The 26,809-nt window shown below is 27.0% G+C and overlaps 1 protein-coding gene and 1 non-coding gene across 5 annotated transcripts in view; one reads left to right on the top strand and one right to left on the bottom strand.

The window, feature by feature from the left end:
• The window catches only part of LOC113561286, a 104,538-nt gene that overhangs the window by 19,017 nt on the left and 58,712 nt on the right, over positions 1-26,809 (bottom strand). For all 4 annotated transcript variants that reach the window (XM_026967612.1, XM_026967614.1, XM_026967615.1 and 1 more), the window contains 2 exons: positions 10,148-10,373; positions 4,802-5,170 (listed from right to left, as the gene is read on the bottom strand). In XM_026967612.1, the coding sequence (XP_026823413.1) occupies positions 4,802-5,170; positions 10,148-10,373 (595 nt within the window). The remainder of the gene's footprint in view (positions 1-4,801; positions 5,171-10,147; positions 10,374-26,809) is intronic.
• Trnae-uuc lies at positions 2,059-2,130 on the top strand. The gene has a single exon. It is a non-coding gene; the product is annotated as a tRNA-Glu (tRNA).

Consider the following 26,809-nt stretch of genomic DNA (forward strand, 5'->3'; position numbering starts at 1 on the left):
TTTCATGTTATTACAGCGTGTGTGTATTTTTTTAACGTAAAATGTACCTTCACCATGTTACACGGTCGCTCGAGCTTACCCAAATGAAATGTACCAAAATATAGTTTAAGTGGTCGACATTAAAGCACAAAGTTCTACCTTGCCTGACCCTTAACTTAGGTTATGTAATAGCTATTATGTATTCACCTACTATATATCTATATGACTACCAAACCTAACGTGTTTAAACTGGAAATTTTGCTATAACGTGAACCGTGCAGTACAGCGGAAGAATAAAAATTATTTTTTATAGTAATTTGTAATTGAATATATTTGCTTATAATATTCCTATAAATTATCATACAATTTTGACGAATATATTTCCGTGCACTTTTTATCTAGATAGAACTGCCTACGTCTTATGAAAACGTTTCGTCACCCGATAATTTATAGTGGTCACAATAATGACAATAATTATTATTATTTAGCTGTGAATATAATATATTCACAATTCACAAAATTACATATTATTATAGTTATATATAGTATATACTATATAGATATGAAATAGTAAGTATAATGTACTTACTATGGTTAATATATTATGATATTATGATTTGAAAATCATATTATATTATTGCATTTTGCTTAATTTTCTTCTACTTTTATTGTACCTAGCTATTATATACTAAAATATATTATTAAAAAACTACTAGAATAAAATTATTGTAGTCGATTTTTTATTGTTAATAAAATTGAAACCAATGTAGGTTTTCGCATTTTGTAATGAACTACCTGCATTATATTTTATTTAACATGCACATTGTATACGTGTTAACTGTTTATTGTTTATATATATATATATATATATCCCATTTAAAGTTAAAAACATATTACCTATACATAAGTATATTATTACGTTTAAGTAGTACGCACGGAGGACGATTTGTGCAAAGGGTCGTAATTTCGCTAGGTACTTACATAAAACACAATAGACATACTGCGGGTGATGAATTTTCTGGAATCGTATAATTTATTAACAACGCCATTGGTTATATTGCAATAGCTAGGTTTATTTAGTCTAATACCTTTCTAATTACTAGTTACCTATTAAATCATATGATAAACCCTAAGAGTATTTGGCTGTATGCCTGTATATGTAAACTGCGACAAAATTACAGCTTTTCTAGAAGTCGATATGTCAACTGTGGTAAAAAAAAATTAACGTTATACAATCTGCAACAAAATCGATAAAATAAGTAGAACGTAGGTACATTGTTCATACTATAATGGAAATTTATTTTACATAATATTATAGATATTTATACCTATATATGTTATGGTATATACCAATACCATAACATATATAGGTATAAACACGCATAATATATATATGTATATATATACCTATGTGTTAGTATGTAGTATGTACTATACATATAACGTTTAATTGATATTATGTTATGTTGGACATAAATTTGTAAGGAAAATCCAAATTTATTTTAATTTTAAACTCAATTATATATATTTAAATATCGGCTCCTTAATAAATAAAATATTATCACAAGTGATAATTCTACTTAGTACGTGCTATATCGTTTAATATTTTATTTAATATGGAACTTACAAAAATGTTTAGCCAAAACGGCACACAATTAATAGTGCTAAACGGCTAAACAATTTTTAATTTAAATTTAAATATACCTAATTCAAAAATAAGTGGTTATTCAACATGAAATAAATATTGGTTTTGTTGCAGTTTGTTTATAATGTTAATTATTTTTTTACTGTAGTTTACCATCTCCCGAATATTTGTACCTAAATTGTGTTATGGTTTTGTGTGGACGTGCGAAATTTATACCATATCATTATTGATCCTACCCAGCTGCTGCCGGGTGGTTGTAATTATGTAAGAATCTAGGAAATACTATAAGACTATACCACGCAAACAGAAATGTAGATATTTTATAATATTTTTATTGTAATGATAATAAAAATAATAATACTTTTATAAATTCACTCTGTAATTTTTGTAGTTATAATTTTAAATATGCTTGTTTCATCAAACTTCCATATTAATCCGGTATGGTCTAGTGGCTAGGATACCTGGCTTTCACCCAGGAGGCTCGGGTTCGATTCCCGGTACCGGAAAATTTTTTTGGTATTATTATTTCACTTAATTTGTTCTACATTTTTTTAAACAACACTATTTTCATAATTATATGTCATTAATCATTACCCATTAACTTAACGCCAAAATAACGTGGTATTTTCGTTATTAATCGTACACATTATTTGGGTAAGTTAACAAAATAATTTTATATTTTAAGATGTCCAATTCGGAAGTCTTATTTTTCAAAGTTTTTTGCTTACACTCATATTTTTTTTTAAATTCTACAATATTATGCACAGTTATATTTAAATATAAATATGGTAAAATATTTTATTTAGCTATTACTCCGCGATTACCTATATTTTTGTATGAATAATTAAACTTATAACATTTTTAGAAAAATCTGCATATTTTACAATAGGTTATCTTAGGTTTTTGATTATATAACGTCAAAAATAAATTAACACATGATATTCTTGTGCCAAGTTAAAATAACTTAAAATAATAAACAAATGAATAATGGACGTAGCCATATCATTCTTTTGTTGTTAACAAAGCCATTAATGAAATATTTATAAGGATAACAATTGTTTGCAGAAACGGATCATATAATCCTTATTCGTATATTTTAGTAAGCTCACGCCTTTATAATATACAACGAAGACCTATGTAAAATCTATAGCAATAATTCAATAATGGTAAAAAAAATTCGATTAAGTGAACTGATGTATTTAATTGTTTAATAACAATATAATTAGAAATGTATAACAATATAAAATGATTCGAAATAAATGCCTATAAAAACCAAATGTACGACATAAGATTTAGAATCGTTCGTCTTGCAACGTCTGAAATACGATAGAATACAAAAAAATAAGAACACATGCAAATACATTATAATAATATTATTATTTATTCTTTTATCGGAGTCTCCGATATTGTACAGATCGTTATCCCATAAAAATATAACTATACGTGTATCCGGTTGTAGGATTCAAATAAATATTGGGTAAAATATATTATAATAACGAGGAAATATAATATAAATATTATTTGATAAAAGATTCCCCCCCCCCAAAAAAAAAAAAAATCAAGTGTAACTTCGCTGTATGTATGTAACATTATCGCATTATGACGGTCTACTAGAAGCGTCTTCAAGGGTAAGGTATATAATATGTGTATAGAAACTAGCAATCACCCCCATGCCTTGTGGTATTTTAAAAAAACGTTTACTGTAACTTTTGCATAGAAATATATATTCTTTAGTATAATTATTAATTTAAAATAACTATTATTTTTGTATAGTTAATTAATTATGTTATTCAATATACATTATACAATACAATTATATACACTATAGTATAGTATATGCACTATACTATTATACAATAATATAGTTAAGCAATTACAATTTAATATATTTCAATAATATTTAATCGTCTTAGTATGTGATTATGGTTGTCTGTCTATAAAGCATAATAACGTATACCTATATATTTCATAATGAGCGATTAAAAATTATATGTAATGAATTATTAGTGTACGACCCTGTAATATATTGTGGTCTTGATTCAATACCGACGTATTAATTATAGCATTAATTTTGATTTAAAACCAAATTTAAAAGAAGACTAAGGTAAGAAACTTATCTTAATTCATATTTCACGATATGTACATATTGTATAAAAATCATAGGAATCTGTAATGTACGCCTAGTATTATACACTTTTCGACATAATATAGATTAGGCTATGTTAATATAATAACGTTTCGTTATATCGGTATAATAGTGGTCATTTTAAAAATAATTATATAATCATTTGCGCCATTTTCAAATGTTCTTGCAATACCTTAACTCTATAATGGCTATAATATTATCCAAGCTATTCTTCAGTCCATTTTATGTATAGGAAAAATCGGGTATTATTAGAGGACACCACATGTCCATGAAATATATATCGTTTGTTGAAAAATGCACGGAAAAGAATCATCCTATAGTCAAAACATTTAGTTTGCACCATAAAGAGGGGAAAACTTTGACCGTACTATATTGTTTTTATTTTATTTTTCAATATAGATAGTACGAAAAAGTTATATAATTATTTTAAAATATGTTATACTTAGGTACATCATATTTTTCAAAGTAAAATAACTTTTCTGCATACGCGGTATTATCATATTACCACTGGTATATCGAAAAAATAAAAACGGTCAAAGTTTTCTTGTCGGTTTTTCTATACTATAATTTTGTAATAACACAACAAAAATAGCACCACCAGTACTCACGTGAAATAACTCGTGAGTAACTATTTGAATTGGTATTTAAATATATAATATCATAATGCAGTACACAAATGTATTGTTTGTCATGTGATAATAATATTAAATCTTCATAAGAACAATAACACGGCCATACAGGATGCGCCATAAAAAACGAACGGATTTTTAAAAGCGATAAAAGCTCAAAAAAAAAAAAAAAATGTATCGAACGTACTATGTCATCTCTATTGTGAACGCATCATGTACGTTGGACCAATACGTCATGACGATAACTGAAACCTTATTGGTCGCAAAACACAACGGCGGTCGCACGAGCCCATATCCCTCTGCCGTCTCTACATCTTACCGATTGCGGACGAGTGACACCTGATAGATCCGTTTATTATGGCGTATTCTGCTTGCAAATAACAATAATATATGGTCACTCACCCTCGGGGCGTGCCGCGGGTCCGAGTAGTTGTTGCCGGTTACGTTTACCAACGTGGTGACCAGTCCGGCCACCCTGACGGCCTCCACGTTTGCCTTGGTCAGGTCCCTGTGCAGCTTGCGCAAGTGGAACAGCGTGAGCAGCACGCAAAGCAGGTTGATGATTATCCACAGGGCGTTGAGTATGTAGTGCCGGAACGGGCCGTGCACGAGCGGACAGCCCGGCTTGTCCCTGGTCACCTCGGCGCCGGCGGCCAGTGCGCCGCTCATGAACGTCGGGCCCAGGTTGATGGTGATGGCCGCGAACCATATCATGAACGTGCCGAACACGACGCACTGCGGCGAGTCCAGCAACAGCGGCACCGAAGACACCTGACACGAAAACAATTTGATGTCATTACCCACAAATACGATATTGCGTGTCCGTGCATCGTGCATGCCTTTAGCGCCCGCAGACGACTACATTATTATAGTATGTTGCGCATCTCAACTAATAACACATTAGCGTGACGCGTGCCCGTTACCCGTTAGGTTTTTTCCCCATAAACCTCTATAAATAACACGTGGCGTTTTTTTTTGTTATTGATATTTATACTTATAACAGTAAGTAAATAACAATTATTATTAACAACGTGAAAATTATTCAAAAAAAAATTTAATTCGATTTAACGTTTTGAATATGAACTATAATATATTGCTATAGAATCGACGAGAGAGAACGGACGTTTTTCGAATTTAAGTTTTGTAAGGGCAAATTTAATCTAATATTAAAATCGACAAAACTGTAAAGCAAAACGAGAAACGTAAAATATAAGCTTGTTGTATATTGTTTTATGGAAGTATTATGTGTGTACCTACACGTAGCGTTCTCGTTGTTTTAATTGCAACATTAGGAATGGTTTACGAAAGTCTTGTAAAAAATACTCGTAACATCATATTTAAATACAAATACAAAAGACATCCATTTAGAAAATAATTAAAACGTATTTTAAATACTGTTTTTATTTTTTCTTATTTAATTGTAAAAAAAAATGTACCTAATTATTAATTTAAAATCATAATTTCACATCGAGACGTATCATTAGAATTATTTAGAAGGCCGTACTACTTACAAAAAATAAAAATTTGTAATATTTTAATATTAATTAAATAATAAATAAATATTATTATATTAAATGATATAACATAATGATTATTAAAAACCAATCTGAAATGTAACACCTAATTTCTTTGAATATACTTATTGAAAACTACACACGTAAAAATACTTGATTTTCACATACAAATCGTCCAAAAAAGTATTTAAATACATTTTACTCAAATACTTTGCAAGATTGGTTTATGAGCTATTATTATACTGAACTATTATGCAGCTATCACTTATATCTGTAATAGATACACGACGTATTTACGTTGTCAATCACAATAAAATCTTACCCGTGACATAATCGAATTGGTAAACCCGATTTAAACAATAATATTATATAGGTACGCTCAGTGTTTGTTATTTCAAAATTGTAAACGAAAAATCGTGTTTTTAAAACAACACGGGACCTATTTCAAATATAATAAAACTGTACTAAACAATAAAATGATTGATTTTTTTTTAACGAGAAGTTAAAACAAATAAAACAAAAATACAAACAATACAATAAAAAGTCTTACAATGTATTTGTGCCAGACTCGTTTGACTAAACAAAACTGCGTATTATATATGATTAACGATAGGGCGTAGACCATAAAATGTTTGTATATAGGTATACATAAGACAGCTACAACGACTGGTAATGATTATATCGTGCGGAAATGCGGAATAGATATTTCGCCACCTCGTCTAATTTTGCAGATAACCAAGGGTAAATATTGTGCGCGCATAATATATTATATTATATATAAGCGTGAAATTGGATTTCATTCGAATTTAGAACATTTGCGTATACGATGTGTGCTTATTAAATTAAAAATTCGTTCGATTGAAACATGCATGCGTGTATAGGTTACACATACAATATAGCAAAGCCAGTAAAGGTACTTATATTACTTATATGTGTAAAACAACATTATGTCTTAATTGAAACAATGGTATATACATAGTTTAGGTTGTCTGTGTTGATCGTATAAGACTGCTAATTACTTGATGACCTGAAGGGTTGTTAAGTTATAACAATGTTTGCAATTATTCACCAGGGGATAGATATTGCTCGACACAACTTTTCGGCAAAACACAAACCCGCTCGTTACACAGGCGCACTCGGTTAAAACTCTATTACATTTGTATAGGTTACCGTATTTGTTTGATGTTATTATGTTATTAATAAAATATATTGTTTATAATGATATTAGCAGAGCTCGTGCCAATAAATATCAACGATGTGATCCATTTTACTGACCAGACTAATTTTCAAAGTCCGTGTTTGTGATTTTAAACAATTATTTTTAATGTATTTATAAGTTCTAACAATAGACTTATACAACAACAAAAAAATTTATCCATATATATATTTTACATTAATTAATACTAATTCAAAGTCTACCTATAGAACTAAAATTAACGACGATGGTGGTCTTTTTCATTAAAATTATTAAGAAACCTTATTTTTATTATTATTATTATTAATTTAATTGTTTCAACATTTATTTGTGTTTTTACAATAGCTTTTAAATATATTAATTATAAGTTAAAATTAAATTTTTTTTATATAATATAAATAAATATTAGAATTTCTATAAAATATCTTTTTGTATATAAAAATTATACAAAATTAATATTTATGACGAAGGAAATATATGTTTAGGGTGGAGTAATTGCAATTGATTGTTTTTTTTTTGTATTTCTTTTAATTGTGTAATTCATTCGGTTATGTGGAATCTTGAGTGGCATTTTATGAATTGGTCTTTGATCAAAATAAATAAGAATAGTATTCAGTGTCGTTTTGGAGTTTCTTATCATGCATAAACCCACGGATTTTTAGAGTTATTATTAGAAATTAATTTTATACATTGTCTGTAGATTTTTAGTTTTTTAGTTTCGGTTTGAGATGTGGCAGCAGCTGACACTGGACATACGTATTTTAAGAGCGGTCTTATTATTGATGTATATAATACAGTAGTGAGCATTTATAGTTTACAGTTTTTAGCTGTAGTTTGTTAAGAGGTATAATATTTTTATTGGCTTTTTTTATCTGTATTTACTCGTTATTTTTTCATAAAGTTAAACAAATCATTTATACATTTAATATATGTATATTTTATAAATAGCTGATTAAAAATATAGATCTTTTTTTTTTTTTTTTGTAAAAACTAAAAATGTTGTATAAAAATGTTTTTTTTTTAAAATTATAAAAATTAACTTAGAAAATCAGTGTAGTCAGTTAAACACATTACCCTTTATTATATATATTATATACTAATGCACTCAAGTTAATGAAAATTGAATCACCATAAAGTCTAAAAACGTATCGCGTAGGTAATTTCCTTTTCATCGAAACGCACGTCCTAGTATTTCTGATTCTAAGCGAAACGAGGTTATGATAGTGTATTGGATATTTTACAATCACTTTTTTTTATTATTATTATCGACTTTTTTGTGAGCACTTTGTTGGATGAAAATAGTGTTAAAAAAAAAATCACGTAGCACCTCTGTGAATAGAAAATCGAGAATAGACGGAATTTCAAAGAGATTCCTTTTACGCAAATAGTTTTCCATAATAAGTAAGCGTATAAGAAACAACTATAGATTACCGATAACTTCTAAAGTAATGTACATCACAATCCATCCAAAATCGGTTTAGTGTTTTACTAACATAATACGTATAATAGTAATTCATTGAAATTATATACTAAAACACATCATACTATCCTAAACCGAGTTGACCGAAGCGAGACGAGTTCCCAGTATCCGACGTCTGTATCCGGGCTGCTTTTATGCTATTTATTTTTCCATTAAAGTGAAATCTGTTTTTAGTCAGTAAACCATATTTTCAGCTTGTATTTTTTCTATTAAAATATTTCTCTTTTTATTTATTTATTTTTTTTTGTTTATTAAATTCAAAATATGAACCAAGTATTTAAATCAGAAAGCAATCTATCATGCGAAAATTATATTATTAGCAATAGCAATTTCAAATATTATGGTATATATAATATAATATTTTACCATTACTGATCTGTAAACATAAATTATATAATTAACTATAATATTATGGACGCCATAAATAGTGTAAACCCCACGGTGATCATAATAACGAACAATTATGAATACATATCTATAATGTCGAAGGTTTTAAGTATTAAATCATTTCCCGCTTAGACAACATAATAATTATTGTAAAGACACAACAATACATTATCCAATAGATATTTTTTAATATTTTATAATTCGATTACTATACTTATTTTAGATTCTAAGCTTAGTTATGAATATATAGTTTTTATATTGTTTCCAATATTTTTTATTTATTTCGTATTTTTTGAAACGTTTTATTTACATATTTATTTATTTTTAACGATGTTTTGCTTATTTTTTTTTTGTGTTTGTCTTTACGATTTGAATCTAAAAATTGTTCGATTTATCAGCTTTAATGGTATTTTTTAGTAGAAAATTGTATGGCCAGTACTTTAGGAAAGGAGAAGTCGAGATTAGAGAATTTCTAGTAGTATTTAAAATAATATGAAAAATTAGAAGAAAAAACAGCTATTTGAAATTATATTAGTATTTTTTAAAAAAATTACTTGAAAAATGTATACAAGAAAACTCACATTTTTTTTAAAAATTATTTTAAACAATTGAGGTAATATATAATATATATAATACCTATAAATTATAATAGCTTATAATAGTTGTTATACCTATTATTATATAATTTATAGTATTTATACGATATTCAATGCCTTTTATGTAAAAAATTGTTTAACTTACCGTATTACTAATATAAATTATAACATATCTATAGAATAAACGATGATGTACTATATATTAGGCACGTTTAAAATTTTATAAATTAATGAATTTAAAATTAAAATAAGCATCGATTGACATAATAAGTGACAATAAAAAACCCACTAATTACTATACTAAATAACGACTTTCCTGTTTTTTTTTTTTTTTTTTATATAAGAATATTTTAATGTCGGAATTTGGTTGGTAAACCGATTGTATCTAATAAAGATAATGCATCTAATTATCTGTTACTGTGTGATTATCATCTTATTATTTTACCCAATGTCCAACATACGGTTGGTACTGACATTTTCTATATTTCTAACATTTTTATAACTATTAGCATCAGTTGTGTTATATCGTATGCTGCATTGCAGTCGGTTTATAATATACGATTGAATTAAACTCACCTGATAGCCGTCTTCTTCGTCGTCCTCTGGGAATACTGGTGAATCATTAAGGACGATGGTCAGCATGTTTATCGTGGATACGGTAACCAGCAACAGGAACGCAGTCTCCACCAAGCTACATTTTTTCACCGGCACACAATAGAGGAGGCTGTGCGCCAACGGTATCAATATGGCCGCCCTCGCGCAATCTACCATCGCCTGGTGGAATAATAATCCTTGCGACCACCTGTATAACGATAGAATAATCTTCGTGATATAAATCGAAGCGTCAACTGTGGTGCGATTTACATAGATAATAATATTAGACAGAGTTATACAAATTTTACGTTGTATATACGATATACATACAGGATATTATTAAGAATGCTAAATATTAACTGATGTTTAGTCGTACAAAATTATTGTAAGTGTGTAATACTGGCGTTTTCTGTTTTATAAACATACTCACATAGAATAAAAATTAATCGATACAAATCGGTTTTAAGGCCTAATTTAAACAATACAAATTAAAGAAAATAATATTTCTAACAGCATCTCTGAATTGTTTTTTTTTTAAAACTGTTGAGATAACGGTTCATTTTTAAAATGCATTTTAAGTGTTATAATAATAATGTGTTATTAATAATTGAAATAATAAAAACAATATTAGGTATTATCTTCAATTTTTATTATTTTTTATTATGCCCTAAAACAATTTTGTATCAGTTTAGTTTTAATCTAAGTAAGCAAAAATGTTGTTACGGTCTAAAATGTTAAATATTTATCGTCTAGTGCTGCTACTAACGGTACTATCAATATCAAATACTCTAACGTAATAGGGTTGGATGGCAACAGTCTTTCACTCTGAAATGCATTCATATGTATACATATATTATAGACGATATTGCAAACTAAAAAAAAATTATTATACATATTATACCAACTGTTCGATAAGTTTAGAAACTCTTAATTACTGTATGCATATTTTAATACTTACACGGGCTATATAAACTTGTATTAAATTAATTAATTATACCATAGTATTGTTTTTTAGTTCCAATTAGTATAATGACGATTTCAAAACTTATTGAACACGCTGTATAGAATAGAATATTTGTTGTGGCTCTTGACGAAAAAAACATAATAAGACAAAACAATTAAGAAGTTGAATGAAAAATACAATATATGGAATTCATTTTAAAAATAATTGAAAAAATTACGAGAATAACTCGACAAGCGATAATCAATAAACATAAAATTAAATTATATTCTTACACAAAATAAAATATATAAACTTAACAGGTACGTTCAGAGAAAAAATATTTCCAGGGGATTTACCTTCAAACAATTTATATTTGTAACAAAAATGTAATAAATATATTTATTTTTTTATTTTTTTTTTATTAAAATCTAAGTAAATATTATGAAAATACGTCTGATATTAATATTAAAAATGATATGATAATAAAAGTTATATTAGTTATATGCTAAAAAGACAGAAACATTTGATGTTCATTTCTTATTAACGTAAAATTATTAGATTATAAATTATATAATGTACATAGAATGTTTGCATTTACATACACACTTTTTAAAAATATGTAAATTGTGCAGCTAAAAGATTATCGTATACTTTTATTATATGACAACGAACTTTTATTTTTTCAACAACGAAATTTGTTTTTCATTAAGCCTAGATATTTTTTAGTCGTATTATCTTACCATTAATTCCATTAAGTTATTTACTGTAGAAATCTATTACAATTTGAAATAATTAATAGCGTGGTCGTAAAACTGAATACTACAATATGTATCTATTTGTAATTGTCGTCAAATTTGTTTATTATTATTTCGCGCATACGCATACCGGTATGACCTTATTTTGCATTTAGCTGAGCTGACTGTTTTAAGTACACAACCACCCGCGTACGGCGAAAATTATCAAATATTTCACATTACCGCTACTATAATGTTATTATTATTATTATTATTATTATTATTATTATTTTAGTGCAACAGAACCAATAATGTTCCGTTACGTATTTAACAACATGTGTGAAATTATATTTAATTACAAGACCAGAAAATTTGTTGATAAAAAAAAAAAACGGTTTAACGTTGTAAGTGGTTGTATCGATTTAGCCTAATGTTTGTTTAAATTATAAAGGATACACAAAAAAAAGAAAAAAAAAATATAAAATGAACTGATCTTATGCTATACTTTATTTGGGATTTACGACTTTACAAGTTAGAACAGTGGTAGTGAATATATTATACGCATATATAATGTATGTATTATCTTTGAAGTGGTTTAATATTACCTGTAGTACGCGTAAAATTAATAAATAAAGTACAGTGTATAAATAATGAAAAAAATATTTTAATATATTTTACTCGTTAGCCATTATATGCTTATAGTTAAGTATATATAATTTTCAAGTTGTTTAACAACTTCAGAAAAGTACTGTTGTATAGAAATATTGTTACTGTAATCGTACATATTTGGGTAGTTATAATTAAGTAGGTGTGTAAAATGTGAAATGTTTAAATTGATTTCTTTTTTTTTTTTTAATAATTATATTACAAAAATAATAACAGAATATTGAATACATTGACTTAGTGAAAAATTGTGTATTATTCTATGGAAGCACTTCATTTTAATGATGATGAATTCATTCAAATTTATTTTTCAAAATTTTAATATAAACATAAACTATGTTTTTGTTATAGTAGGTACTTATAGTATAGTACTTATGTAAGTGCACTTACGAGAAATTCCCATTAAAACTGTTAAAACTGAACTAATTGTAATAAAAACGTAAAATCGAAGTAATAATTCTTAAATCAGCTTGAAAAGCAGCTTTAAAACAGGTGAAGATGTTAAAACTTTTCTAAAGAACATCTTCGTTTATAGAAGAGATGTTTTAAAAACCGTCAGAAAAATAGAATAAGAAAATAGAGGGTAATAAATGTTTTTTTCTCTCCATAAAAGTGGCTACCAAAACCTATTCGTTTTCAGTGACGTCGTGGTAATTCCTTTTTTTCTTTTTCTTTTTTATCGTCGTACACTAAATAGTTATCTCATTGACGTTTTATGGCGAATGTCTTCCCGAATGTATACGCGATAGCCTTTTGTAGTCTTTTGATGGAATTGAAAAAAGTCACTATCGTAAATACATTTTTCGATATTTCTAACATCCGGTGAGAGTACAAAGGTGCATTAAGCGTGGATGAAAAATATCACTGTCTCATGAAGTTCATACTCATGTAAAAATATTATAATATAAGGTGAATTGGTATCCTGTATTTTTTTCTTCGTTATTTTTATGTACCTAGTTAATGTTTATAGTGTTTCTCCATCCGTTTAAATAATCCTCCATAGTATTTAATAAACCATTTATGACCGGATTAAGTTTCTCTCTCAAAGATCAAAACAAGTACGGAGTTCTTCAAACCTTTAAGCTCATATTACTACAAACAAACTCGTTTATTTGTCACGCCTAATATTCTTAAAAGAATTAATTTGCAACTAACGTAATTATATGTGGTAGATTTTCACCTATAAAGTAAAAGTAACTTGATGAATTTAAATTATGATAATGTACACGAAATTTAAATAAAATAATAGAAAATCAGATACTAGATATTTTATTACGTTGTTAAAACTACAATTCTTACGTTTGCTGTGTGAATAAAGTTTAAATTTAAGCAAAACCTGTGAAAGTTGAGGTGATAATGAGATGCAAGAATCGTATACAATATTGAAGTTGTCTTTATTCAAAATGTGAAAAATAATTAAAATCCGAGCTTTCATGTTTTCATAGACTTACTGAAACTTTTCAATAAAACGCCATACTTAAAAAAACAAGAATTGCTAATTATTAATTAGTGTTACAAACTTACAAAAACAATAGTTATTAATGTAGGTGAGTGGGGTATATTATTATAGTATCAACAAAGTGGGATTTATAAAATATTTAATATTATTATAGGTACTGAAAATACAATAAATATACATATTATTACAACTATAATATTTATTATTAATGTAGAAACAAAATTAAAAAAAAAATAAATTTGGTAACGAATTGTTAAGAGTTAAATATTTGATTAGACATTATGGGTATGATTAATAATTTTTTAGTTAATCCACTAATTATTTGTACTAAAATAATTAAAATATAGCTTTACTAATATTAATGTTAACGGCATATCTAATATTATTTCAAATATCTATGTGTATGGTCACTGTATCACTTTTATAGTCACTTAAATATATAATGCATTTTTCAGTTCTGTGCACAAAGAGATGATGTCGCAATCTATAAGATGTTCATCTTTAGTCTCAAAAGTGTAACAGAAAATAGTAATATTTATGTTCAGCCTAAATTAGTATATCGCAAAAACAATTAGCGATAGATAACTATAAAATATTTTGGCTCAGTAGTTTATGAGAAATTACTAAGCAATATTACATTATTACATAGAACTATAGAAGTTCCAATAGTGACATATAAATTGTTAAGATTAGCTTGATGATGACATGGTTCCAGTATAATAATTAATAAGGATTTTTGATCAGTTAACAATATTATATATTATAAAAATATTTAATGTGTTTATACAATCTTATTCTACTAAAATTACAAAAATAAATTAAGTTTTGAAAATTGTTCAACACGTTACTGCATATTACTATAATATTTTATACTGTGTTATATAGTATAAATCATATTACGATCAATATACAAACCATTTTATACATTATATTAGATTAACTTATTAAAATTTGATCAAAATGACGAAACCGGCAAGTAAATACTATAGCTGTGACATCCTCATATAAGTAAACAATAAGATAAATAATTTTAAATTAATTTCATATTTATAGAAAACACCCAAGTAAAAAATGAATATTATTTTGTATTTGTTGTACCGTGCATGTGCCGACCGCCGAATATATAGTTATTAGAGAATTTTAAATACAGCATATTACTGCAGTTATCTCAGTAAACTAGTTTACTTTGTATCAAAAATCCTTCTTTTAGTGTAAATTGAAAAATATTTTATTAATAATCTTGTTGTAAAAATAAATATCTAGACAGCCATATTTAATTGGTTCTATATCATGTTGAATTTATATTTATGTCAATATATAGTGCATTATTTTGAAATCGTTATTTCGTTTCAATTGGCGGGCGTGTACGACTTTTCAAGTTCCTATAGATGATTCAAAACTTATTACTTAAAACTTTTCTTACTAACATTTTTACAAAAAAAGAATGTAAAATAATATAATAGATATTTCAGAAGACGTATTATACTATTTGCTGTTATTTAAAGTGGATCGGGAATTTTATAAAACGTAGAGTATGCCTTTATAATTTAATTAATAAATTCGTTTAATGTCAATACCAATTCGATTATTATTGCAGTGTAGTACAGTGTGTTATATTTTAAAATAATAAATACATTTATAATCGTCGTCGTTGAAATGAAAAATAAAATAAAAACTTTTAGACATTTTCATTGTATAGTATTTTTATCTGTGCTGCACGATATAATATACAATAATGAAAATATTATTATATTTATGCATTCTAAAATGAAATGGAGATAAAATTAAACAATGTTAAAAGTCAACGACGCTTCCTAAATTGCAAATGTTGCAGTGTACTACATTTATTAAACGAAGTATCCTTAAAAATGTATTCAGTAAAAAATTGAAACAAATTAATCTACTTCCTGGTTTGTCCTGCAATTTAAACATTGGGAAAGTCTGCATTATGTTTACAACTGTAAATGTCAAAAAATTAATTTAAGATACTTTGCTAAAGTATATACCTGATAGTTGTTTCAGAGAAGTGAACAATTTTACGCAGAATACTGTGTTGAACAATACTTATAAGCCAACCTTTTTATAATAGTTTTCGGACCAAAACATTTCCTGCAATATTTTTTCTTTACATTTTTTTTTGTTGCTGATATTACGGACTTTCATTATACTTTGACCCCGAACAACTGAGAGTATTATAAAAATAACTTGTATTTGAAAATATAATCCTACCCGAAATAATTCAAAAGATATGTTTTTTGAATGAATAAAAAACCGATTAAACTTTAAAAATGTTAAAATTGTGTGTAATTTAAGTTATTACGGAAAGGAGGGAGTTTAAAATCGATTGCCATTCTTTTTTTTTTTTAGAAATAAAACAATATTTATAATATTTTATCAAGACATTTTGATCAGCCAGAAGTTCGAAGAACTTCAGCACACCAAATTAAATAATAGAGTATTTATAAGGATGCTTTAAACACATTTCCGTGTAGAAGTAAAAAAGGCTTTCGTCAGAACAACGACATATTTTAGCTGATTAAATTGCTGTGCTAGAAACATTAACCAGACGAAACATTTAGAGGATTGAAAATGGGTCATTTTTCAACGAAAATACTACTTCTACTAGAACGGTTTTGATAATAATTCAAGTGCACCCTCAAACCTACATATTATATATATATATAATATAGTTTAGTATATAATACATACATGTATATACATAATATAGTAGATTGAAAACCTTGTCCAATAAAAACTCAACTTTAACTTTAACATCTTAAGACGAAAGAAAAAAAAATGATTATCGATGATTGATGAATTACCAAATACACACATACGTACATATATGCATTATATATAATTTATCGTTTTTGTTATTTTTGTACGTGGCGGCTGCGGTATGAAAATGCTTAGGTCGATGTGCGCACAATGGAAAATATACTTTTTCGCTTTAAATAAATACGTTTATCATTTCTGCAGTATATCACGTTCAACGTACTTACTGGAATATCATGATATATTCAAGGCGATTCACCAAACATGCTCAACTTGAATAATTAATTTATTAAAATGCATGAGATGTTTTTCTACTCCTTAACGAGTCTACAGTTGTGATACAAACTTCTATTTTTCTAATGAGATGTCCATTATCGCTGACCTATTATCCCTAGTACATAAAGTTAACTAACTCAGCTCAAAAACTACTCGTTCGAGTTTTGTTTTTAATAGGTACGTGAAAATGTTCAGAAAAGTCTTCTGCCAAACAATTTAGAGTAAAAGAGGGTTCTCATCATTTTAAAAATAAAAACTTATATCTTTACAGAATACTTCAAAATTATTGAAAAACATCTAACGAATTTTAAAATATTATATTCAATTATATTTTAAAATTCCAAAATCTAAGTTTAGATATTTTAGAATGAAGTGATTATGTTTGGTGATTCACTATATACTTATTACCTATATAATAAAACATCGGTTACAACTTAGGTACATCAGGAATGTGTAAATAAAATAAATACTTAAATTGTGTATGAATTATATATAATTTAATTTATGTATATGTATAATACGTTTTCTACACAATGCGGCACCTTATTTTATTTCATTGATAAACACATTATACAAATGTCACATAGAAGTGACACTTTTCATGAACGTCGACAAGTATTTTGGATTTTAGTTTTCTTATGTAACTTAAAATTGTAATTGTATCACTACAGTAACCAGTCAATAAAATGTATTACATGTCACGTGACCAGCTATGGTGTAAAATATATTTGAAAACAATTATTCTTGTTTTCTGTACCCACTACACACCGATACTACTCTTAATTTATTCTAAAAAAAAATAATTTTTAAAGAGACAGTTTAACGAGGTCAAACAAAAAATGAGAGAAGAAAAGAATATTAACTAAAAATGTTTTGTGCTCAGTGTTGACTGGAATATCAATAATAGTATAATATACCTACGTATATTATATTAAAAAACCTACTACCTGCATAATATTTTTATGAATATTATGCTTATTAGGTCTGTAACGTGTACAATAATAATATAATATAATGGATTGTAATAGAGTATAATATATAAAGATAAAAATCCTTTACCTCCTACCGAACCATACTTGAGCTCTGCATATAGAATATGCTCCTCGCTGTTATATATATATATAAGACCACTACTAACTTACACGTGTTCTTTATGATTTTGTCGCTTGAAAAAAAAAAATCTAATTATTCAAAACAAAATCCCTTAAGAATAATACTTAATGGTTCGCCCCAAACAAACAATTGAAAAATTACATGGGATTTTCCCACCTGTCAACACGGATAATTAACCAATAAAAAACTTCAACAATAACCTACATATAAAATCAAAAAAGTTTTCCATTACATAATCGGTGAAAAATCATCTAAACCTTGGCTAAAATCACGCCTACCACAAGGAATCTTCCTGAAAGATCAATCAGACAGTTTGTTTATTCTATTTTTATTGTATTTATATATTTATTGTGTACTTATGCATTTTTTAAGAAAGTTTATTACCCACGTTGAAACATATTATAATCAATTAAATGAAAAAAAAAAAAAATTCCAATAAAATAATAAAACACGATAAAATATATGTACACGAATAAAAATCTCTACTCACAAACACGGACGGATAAACGCGACCCGGCGACAAAGCTGCGTCTTTTGCCAATCGCATATAATAATATCTGACCCATGTAATCAATTTAGCACACTGTACGCGATTCTGCAGTCTATGGTAATAACGTAGAGGGGGTAGGGTGGTAGGATCCGCTATCGTTTGACAAAGCGAAATAATGTAGTAGTCCCATACAGACGCAGACAATCTTACTCGTACACTCGCGTTTATTTACTTTTATAATAACACTCTTGTACAAGTTTGCTCGACCTTTGCACTTGGCGTAATGCGAGTAATTAGGTAGATATATAACTGCGTTATAACTGTTTATACTACACATATTTACGCGTACTGCGTAGTTTTGGTAGGTGAACTCCTACAGGAATAAGATGGCTCCTGGGGGTGTATAACAGGTAAGGTCAGGATTAGTTTTTGAATTCGTGCACATGGTAATAATTAATATTATAATCGCGTGTATGCAATGCGGCGGAAACAATAATGTATAACGATCGCTCGCGGTCCGTTCTTTCCAAGAGATGAGTTGCGCGCAAATTATATACATACACTTCGACCAAATATATATATATATATATAGATAATAATACAATATAGCAATACTTACCTCTATATATTTACATTAATATGGCATATACAATGTTACTGGAACGATATATGTATATATAATAATAGTATATATAAATAGGTAATGGGCGGTGGCGGCGACGCCGTCGGTGGATGATGGAGCTGCAGCAGCAGCGTAGCATGTTGGACTAGTGATAAATGACGATTGCGCGCGCGGGCTATATGATAAATCGAATTTTAAGTACCGGGTCGGTTCCATTGTGTCCGGAGTAATATTCTGATACGCTTTTGTCGGTGACACCGCTGCCAGTCGTACACACAATATTATAACAACGACTATACGACGACTGCTCCGGCGACACAATATATTATTATATTATACAATATACTTACTATTACGAATATAACGGCTCAGAGAGTGTCGAAAAGGTCACACACCCGAGTGATATCCGGGCTGTATGTACATGTGCGCATTGTGCAGTACAAACGCGCATATACGTATAACATATTATTATAATATTATGTAGGTATAATAAAATACACCATTAGAATAAACGTACATATTATACATATACTTTATATGTGATATTATTATTATTCCAATAATAACAACAACAACGTATGTGCATTCAATATATTATTGTGATTGATTTTTCCATTTCATTTAAAGTACATTAGTCAACCCTTCTCGGGGCTTTAGTTGAGTGCGATATAATATTATACTATAGTATGGCTGTATTAATTAGTAAATACATCAATAATATTATTGTATAATTGTATATATAAGTGTACGGGCTTGACCGCGACCACGATCGAGGTGATATTTTTTTAAATACTAATCTTTGTTTTCTCTGTCGACTTTTTTTTTTTTTAATATATATTAATTTATGTCTGTATTGTATAAAGTACTTAATATGATAGGTATATAGTGGTATTATACGGTTATATATTTTTATAACTGAAATTGTAAAAAAATTAAGAACATTTCACTTTATTATTTACAGTGGTGATTTTTTTTTTAGCTTTTTACTAGTGAACCGTTATGTTTTTGATTTCGTATTATTCTTAAAAGGGATATTTTTCTGAACATCTCTTCTATTCATAACTATGGAATATGCATTTTAAATATTTATGTAGAAATTTTAAACCGATAGGTTTTTATTTATATTAACTTATTTAAGTATGTTAGGAGGGGCAAAAATTAAAGGTTAAAATTTTATATTTGAAAATCATTTTAAATTCCTTATTATAAAGTATTTATATACTTAATATACATATTTTTATAAACACGTTTTAAGAAAATTTGGTACCGGCCCCATGTACCCATATGTCATTTAACGCACAACATACAGTAAGTTGTACGTACGCCCAAAGTTATCAATTTTATTCTGTTATTTATGACAGTGAATTGAGCATTTAAAGTGAACACTTCGTAAGAAATTTAAAGATATTTTAATATTGAATAAATAGTAAGCATTTTAAATACATTTACAAAAAAATTACAATTTTAAAATGTGCACACTTTGTTTTAAAACAAAAATATCAAAAAATAGCCATTGTGAAGTTTCCGTAAAATATTCTTACTTATACATTTAAAAGTAAGTGAAATAGATTATTCTTATACCTAGTAAAATGTGTTGTTATATACAGACAATACTTACGGAAACGACATTCTCAAAGAGGTTATGGATGAACAGTTTTAACCACATATTAAGATAATAAAATATAATATATAAACTTATAAGAACAATAAAACGTAACAATTCAATTTATTATTAATATAATTATTACCAATTATTATACTATGCATATAATTTATGCGAAATTGTGTTAATATTTATGTATAGTATACACTGTATACATAAACAGTTCAATTACAGAAAAATTAAATATAAAAAACTAATGACCTTTTAAAAAACTACACAGTATATGAGGGTGATTCTACCCTTTCATTCTTCCTCTCTTAAGGATAACCCTGAGCTGATGCGAGCGTGTTGCAATTTTAGACGAGCGGTAAGTATACCAGCTTACTGTAGAATATATCCCATATCTATATATCTTCCCTCGTTTTATAAAAATATATTTTTTTTTTTTTTTAAAATGTCACTACACAAATATATTACTGTGCCCAGTTATATTGACAATATCCGGCACCAGGCACACACGGGTTTCGAGACAGACGTAATGCAAATCGAATCGAAGTGAATATAAATTTGACCTAAGTAAATAATATTATATATTTTATGCACATATTGTATAGATATTTCGTTTTAAAAACGTCAATCATTATTACTGGAAAAAATATAAATATTCATTGGCCGTCTCCCGTTTTTATTATATATTATATTTTTACATGTACTGCGGGAAATATAACTAGTATTATAGTTTTATAATTATTATGTTATGTGTATACTAGCAAACAAAAAAATTAGGCAAGTGAGTTACTACTCTCGAGTGTACCCCGTCATTGATTAAATCACTGTAAAAGACATTATTATTCATTTAAATATCTAATTTAGTCGAGATTGTAATTTTTAATTTATTATTTTTTTGATTTTCATGATTATTTTTAAGTTATAAAAAAGTAAAATTTTAAATTTGTACCTAAAGATCTAAAAACACCATCTAAATTGAGATTTGTTATCAGAACCAACCCCAAAATTTAATATCAAAGTATTGTTTTTCTACATCAATTCGTATACACAAAAACATAAACAAAAAAAAAAAAAAAAAATTAAAACAATAATCGTCCTGCTTGGAATCTAAAAATTAAATAATTAGGCATGATCGATCATTGATGTACATAATATATATTAGTACGGTGTTCAAAACAAAAATGCCATACCATAAAATATAATGATAGTGATGAGTTTAATAACTATTAATATTTTTCATATAAACGCATTTGAAATGTTAAAAAATCTGATAAAATAAAAACATGTAATCTACACATTTTTAATAAATATTGCTAAGCATAATACATAAATGCATTATTTTTTCATTTTGTGAATTTATGTCACCACTACCCCTTATAGAAGCTCGAGTAGCGAAATGTGTCTGTTCTTACTGCATTTTATTCTGAATGACAGTTGCCGCAGGAAATACCATATTTTTCCATCTATTACATAAATTCATAAAATGAGGACAGACACATAGTATTATAATATATTTTAAACCTATATACCCTATATACGATGATGCCTTTCAGAAAAATAGCACAGAGATACTTAGGTACCCCGAAAAATGATATTCCAGTATTCAAACTTTAAATATGTGCCTACTTTTAACTAATTTCATCAGCCATACACAACTTTTTTTTTTATTTGCGCCACATAAAATATTTTAAATATTACACCAGTCAGTTGGGTTATATTGTTTTGTATTTCCTAAGCACTAAATTCTAAAATTCGATTATATTCTTTTTTTTCTATTTTCTTTGAAAAAGTTGTACCTATAATTTTTTTATTTCAAAATAATTTATTAAATAGCTTTGAATAATTTGATATTGTCAATGAAGCTAATAATTATGTAATACTTATTGTTTCTAAAGTTCTTTTTGTCTCTAAAATTCTCAAAATATTTTTAAATTCATTGGATAAGGCAGTTTTTCTAACGATTTCAAATTATTTTTCGTTGATTTTTGGAAGATACATCTGCCATAAGCCATAATGAATTGAAAAAATTGTTCAATGCTAGAAATTCTGCTTTGTATAAAATATACAAGTCGTCGTTTGTCAATCGCGTCTATCGAGCACAGCACAATATGACAATAATTCTCCATATCAAACCTTGTTATTTTAATATTTTATTTATTATATACTGTTCATGCATAATAACAATATATTTTAATATACTAAATATTATTTTATTAGAAATAAAAACCCCATAGAAATCCATGATAGTTCTACTAGTCTATATCGGTTTTTTTAAATTTAAATTTTATTTCTATGACTAATAGCAACTCTGTGTACATATACACAAAAAAATATTCAATTTTAGTAAGTCAAAATATAAATATAAATCAAAAAGTGAGTTATCCTCATAGTATAGCCAACTTTTAAGGCTTGTAAAAGTAAGCTATTGGGTTTAAGTCAGTTCTTAACATTCTCACTGCAGTATTTTGTACGGTACTTATAACAAAATGCGTTAAGAAGTGAAAAATAATTAAATTAGTCACTGTAATTTTATCGCGTTCATAAGGTTTTATATTATTATTTATTTAAATATTTTAACTGAAGCAAAACGGTAATCGACGATAATAAAAAAAAATAGATCCATTATCAACCCGGACGAAGTCGGGTTTTACAGCTAGCAGGTATACCTACATAGTATATTATAAATACATTATAAACACACTCGTCTTGATTGATTTTTTCAGCTGTACCTACTGCAAACGCATCAGTCGACAGATCTATAGTACACGACGATCCAAAAGTCCATTGAAATATTTTCAGATAATCTATACGTACAAAGTTTATACGAGTGTATGACGTATATAATGAAATTTAATAGGTACATTACAGCAAAAGATAAAGTAGGACTGAATATGCTTATTAAATTTGCATACTGCCCCATTTGCAAGGATTATTAACAATTTTATATATAAAAAAAAATGTTCACTCTATAATTATATTTATTTTAATTTATAACATAATATATTGTATAGTAATATATATATAAAATACTTTATGCAGATATTAGAAATATTTAAAACGTATGGGAATTTATACTTTATTAATTTTTAGTTTCTAGTAATCTAGTGGAATCACTCCGAAATTGTAACATAGCTTTTGGATGCAACTAAACAATACATAGTACCTATATAATATTAGTTCAATAATAGTGGCAGACACCGGCAAGCCGCCCCATTTCAATTGGTAAATATACGTGCACACGTCTTGATTAAATCCTTTGGCTGTAGTGCCAAAGAATGTACCACTCTTCCACAGCAATAGATCATTAGTATGATTACACCAGTAAGGGGAAGAGAATACTCAGTACTCACTGCAATGACTGATGCGTTTAAAACACAGAAAATCGAAAAACCTGCTTTCAATGAAGTATAATATATAACATATTATTTACAGAGTGATTCATTAAGCACGTTCATCTCTCTTTTTCTTTTTGAAAATTTTAAATATACTTAAATATTATATTTTAAAACCCTTGAGATTTTTATAATAATTTTATTTTTTAAATTAGAATACGATTTTATGCAGTAAATGATAAGGTGGATATTTTTTTTTGAAATTTTTTACGTATCAAAATCAAAATTTGATAGAGTAGTTTTTGAGTTATTGAAATATAAGTACTAACAATAATAGGTCCATGATAAAGGGTTTGAAAGATAAGCGTGCTATAGTACCTAATTAGATAATTTTAGTAATTTGCATTAATTTATCAATATTAATAAATTATAAAAATTGTTAGGTTAGGTATTATAGATATACGATATTACATCTATTTTATGTTTTTGTAAAACTATTTTTAAAGACTATTATCCTTAGTCCTTACTATATTATATTTTATGTACCAAAATAATCACTTTTTTGATTTTCAATAGAAAATTATTACTTTATAAAACTGACATTTTCGTGGTACCTACTCATTTAAACATTTGGTCGAAATATAAAAAAATAAATGCATTTTCTGAATTAAAAAGGGTATACAATTATTTTTATTACTTAAAAACGCTGTTTATATTGGTATCATATATATATTTTATTACATTAAGCATTCGTCAATCGTTATCGCTATTGCATATTTTAAAAATAATATAGTATTATGTTTATTGTTTTAGACAAATAATGGCCATTGGAAGTTCCGTAAACTACTTTGGAAGGTCTGTAGGATTATATTGCAATTATTATAATATAAACATAATACCAGGAAATATGAATTCCAGCAGTTGTTTCGTGCGGAAAATTATTTGACAATCTGGAAATAATAACATCATAAAATATTCAACCGTTTCAATTGCACGACAGATAAAAACGATATTAAATCATTGCAATTGCCTAACGTTTATAAGGATCAGAATTTTGACATTAAATTAATCACTCGTATTTATTAATTTACTTCTCTTCGTTTATATCCCAAAAGCTCAGTCCTTAATATACTTCAATAACCTTTAAAAGACGAGACGTTAATAGAAAAAGCAATTTAACTATGATACACCATACGTTTTAAGGGATATAAGTGTACATCTATAAGACTATAAATAAATATTATGAAATATTAATTATAATATTATTACAGTAAACTCGTTAAATGGTGTAAAAATTGTAAGTATTTGATAATATGGTCATTAAGTATACAACAAATTAAAAAAATCCCTAAGACTAAAGTTATAACATTAATACCTTATTAAAAGCAAAAAAGGGCCATGAACGTGTACAATGTACTTGTATATACTTATAATTGTATAAATGTAATAATGTGTATTAGTCGTTAATGCGTTAATTGTTTTTTTTTTTTTAATGTATCGTTTTAATTTAAAATCGTCATTAAAAACTATTCAGAGTTCAGACAACTGACATTTTTCGTATTTTGTATAAATAAAGTACTCTTGATACGTTATAGTTATAAGTTCATATAAATTTTAGCAAACTGGTTATTTTTAAATTTAAATGTAATGAAGAAAACAGTTTTTTCTTTATTTATGTGAGCATTTAGCAGACATTCTAATGACAATTTACATTATAGGGCTTTCATAAGAATTTATTGAAATATATAGCATACTTTAAGAAAATAACTAGCCTGGGTTGATAATTAATGTTGCTTGAATAATTTAATAAAGTATATTATAAATGGCCATTTTTCAATAATATATTCTATTTTTTTAAATTATTTATCTTTATTATCATACAATGTGAATAATCTATTTGTTAATTATAACGAATATATTTAAAACATTTGCTTTATAATAATTTAACTATATAAACAGGAATACTATTTACGTATATGATTTAAAGATTTAGAAAAAATAAGAAACCCGCGATAGTTCATTTTCTTTTCCGTTCTTGTTTATAACATAGCAATATATATTACGATAAAAAGTTATCTTTATTCGTACATGATTTTTCGTAAAAATAAAAAAAAATTGAAGTAGCAATACATAATAATATACGAACACGATAATTATTGTTAGCCTGTTAGTCTTTAAAAGAAATAAATAGTGAAAATTTTAACAACTTTGGTGCATTGTTTGAAAGATTGCAGTCGTGAATTATTATTAGTCACGACAATGCGGCAAATACTATATACTCTGTAACTCACACACACACACATTCAGAAATATATACAGACTCATATAATATATACTGTTTTGATTTGGACACGAGGGAGCTGTTAAATAATGGATTTTCTATCGCACGTCCTACGTCTTTACGTCCCGTGTTCAAGACACAATAATACTGCTGCAGTGGTATAGTGTTTTTAGTATTTAGGTTAGATGGTAACTACTATAATATACGTCCGGTATGTGTGTGTGTGTGTGTGTGTGTGTGTGTGTGTGTGTGTGTGTGTGTGTGTGTGTGTGTAAATACAAGTAGCGTTGTCAGCAATTTAGGAAATTTACATTTTTTCTACGCAGTCTCATAACACCGAGACG

The sequence above is a fragment of the Rhopalosiphum maidis genome, chromosome 1 (assembly GCF_003676215.2).
Source record: "Rhopalosiphum maidis isolate BTI-1 chromosome 1, ASM367621v3, whole genome shotgun sequence".
NCBI lineage: Eukaryota > Metazoa > Arthropoda > Insecta > Hemiptera > Aphididae > Rhopalosiphum > Rhopalosiphum maidis.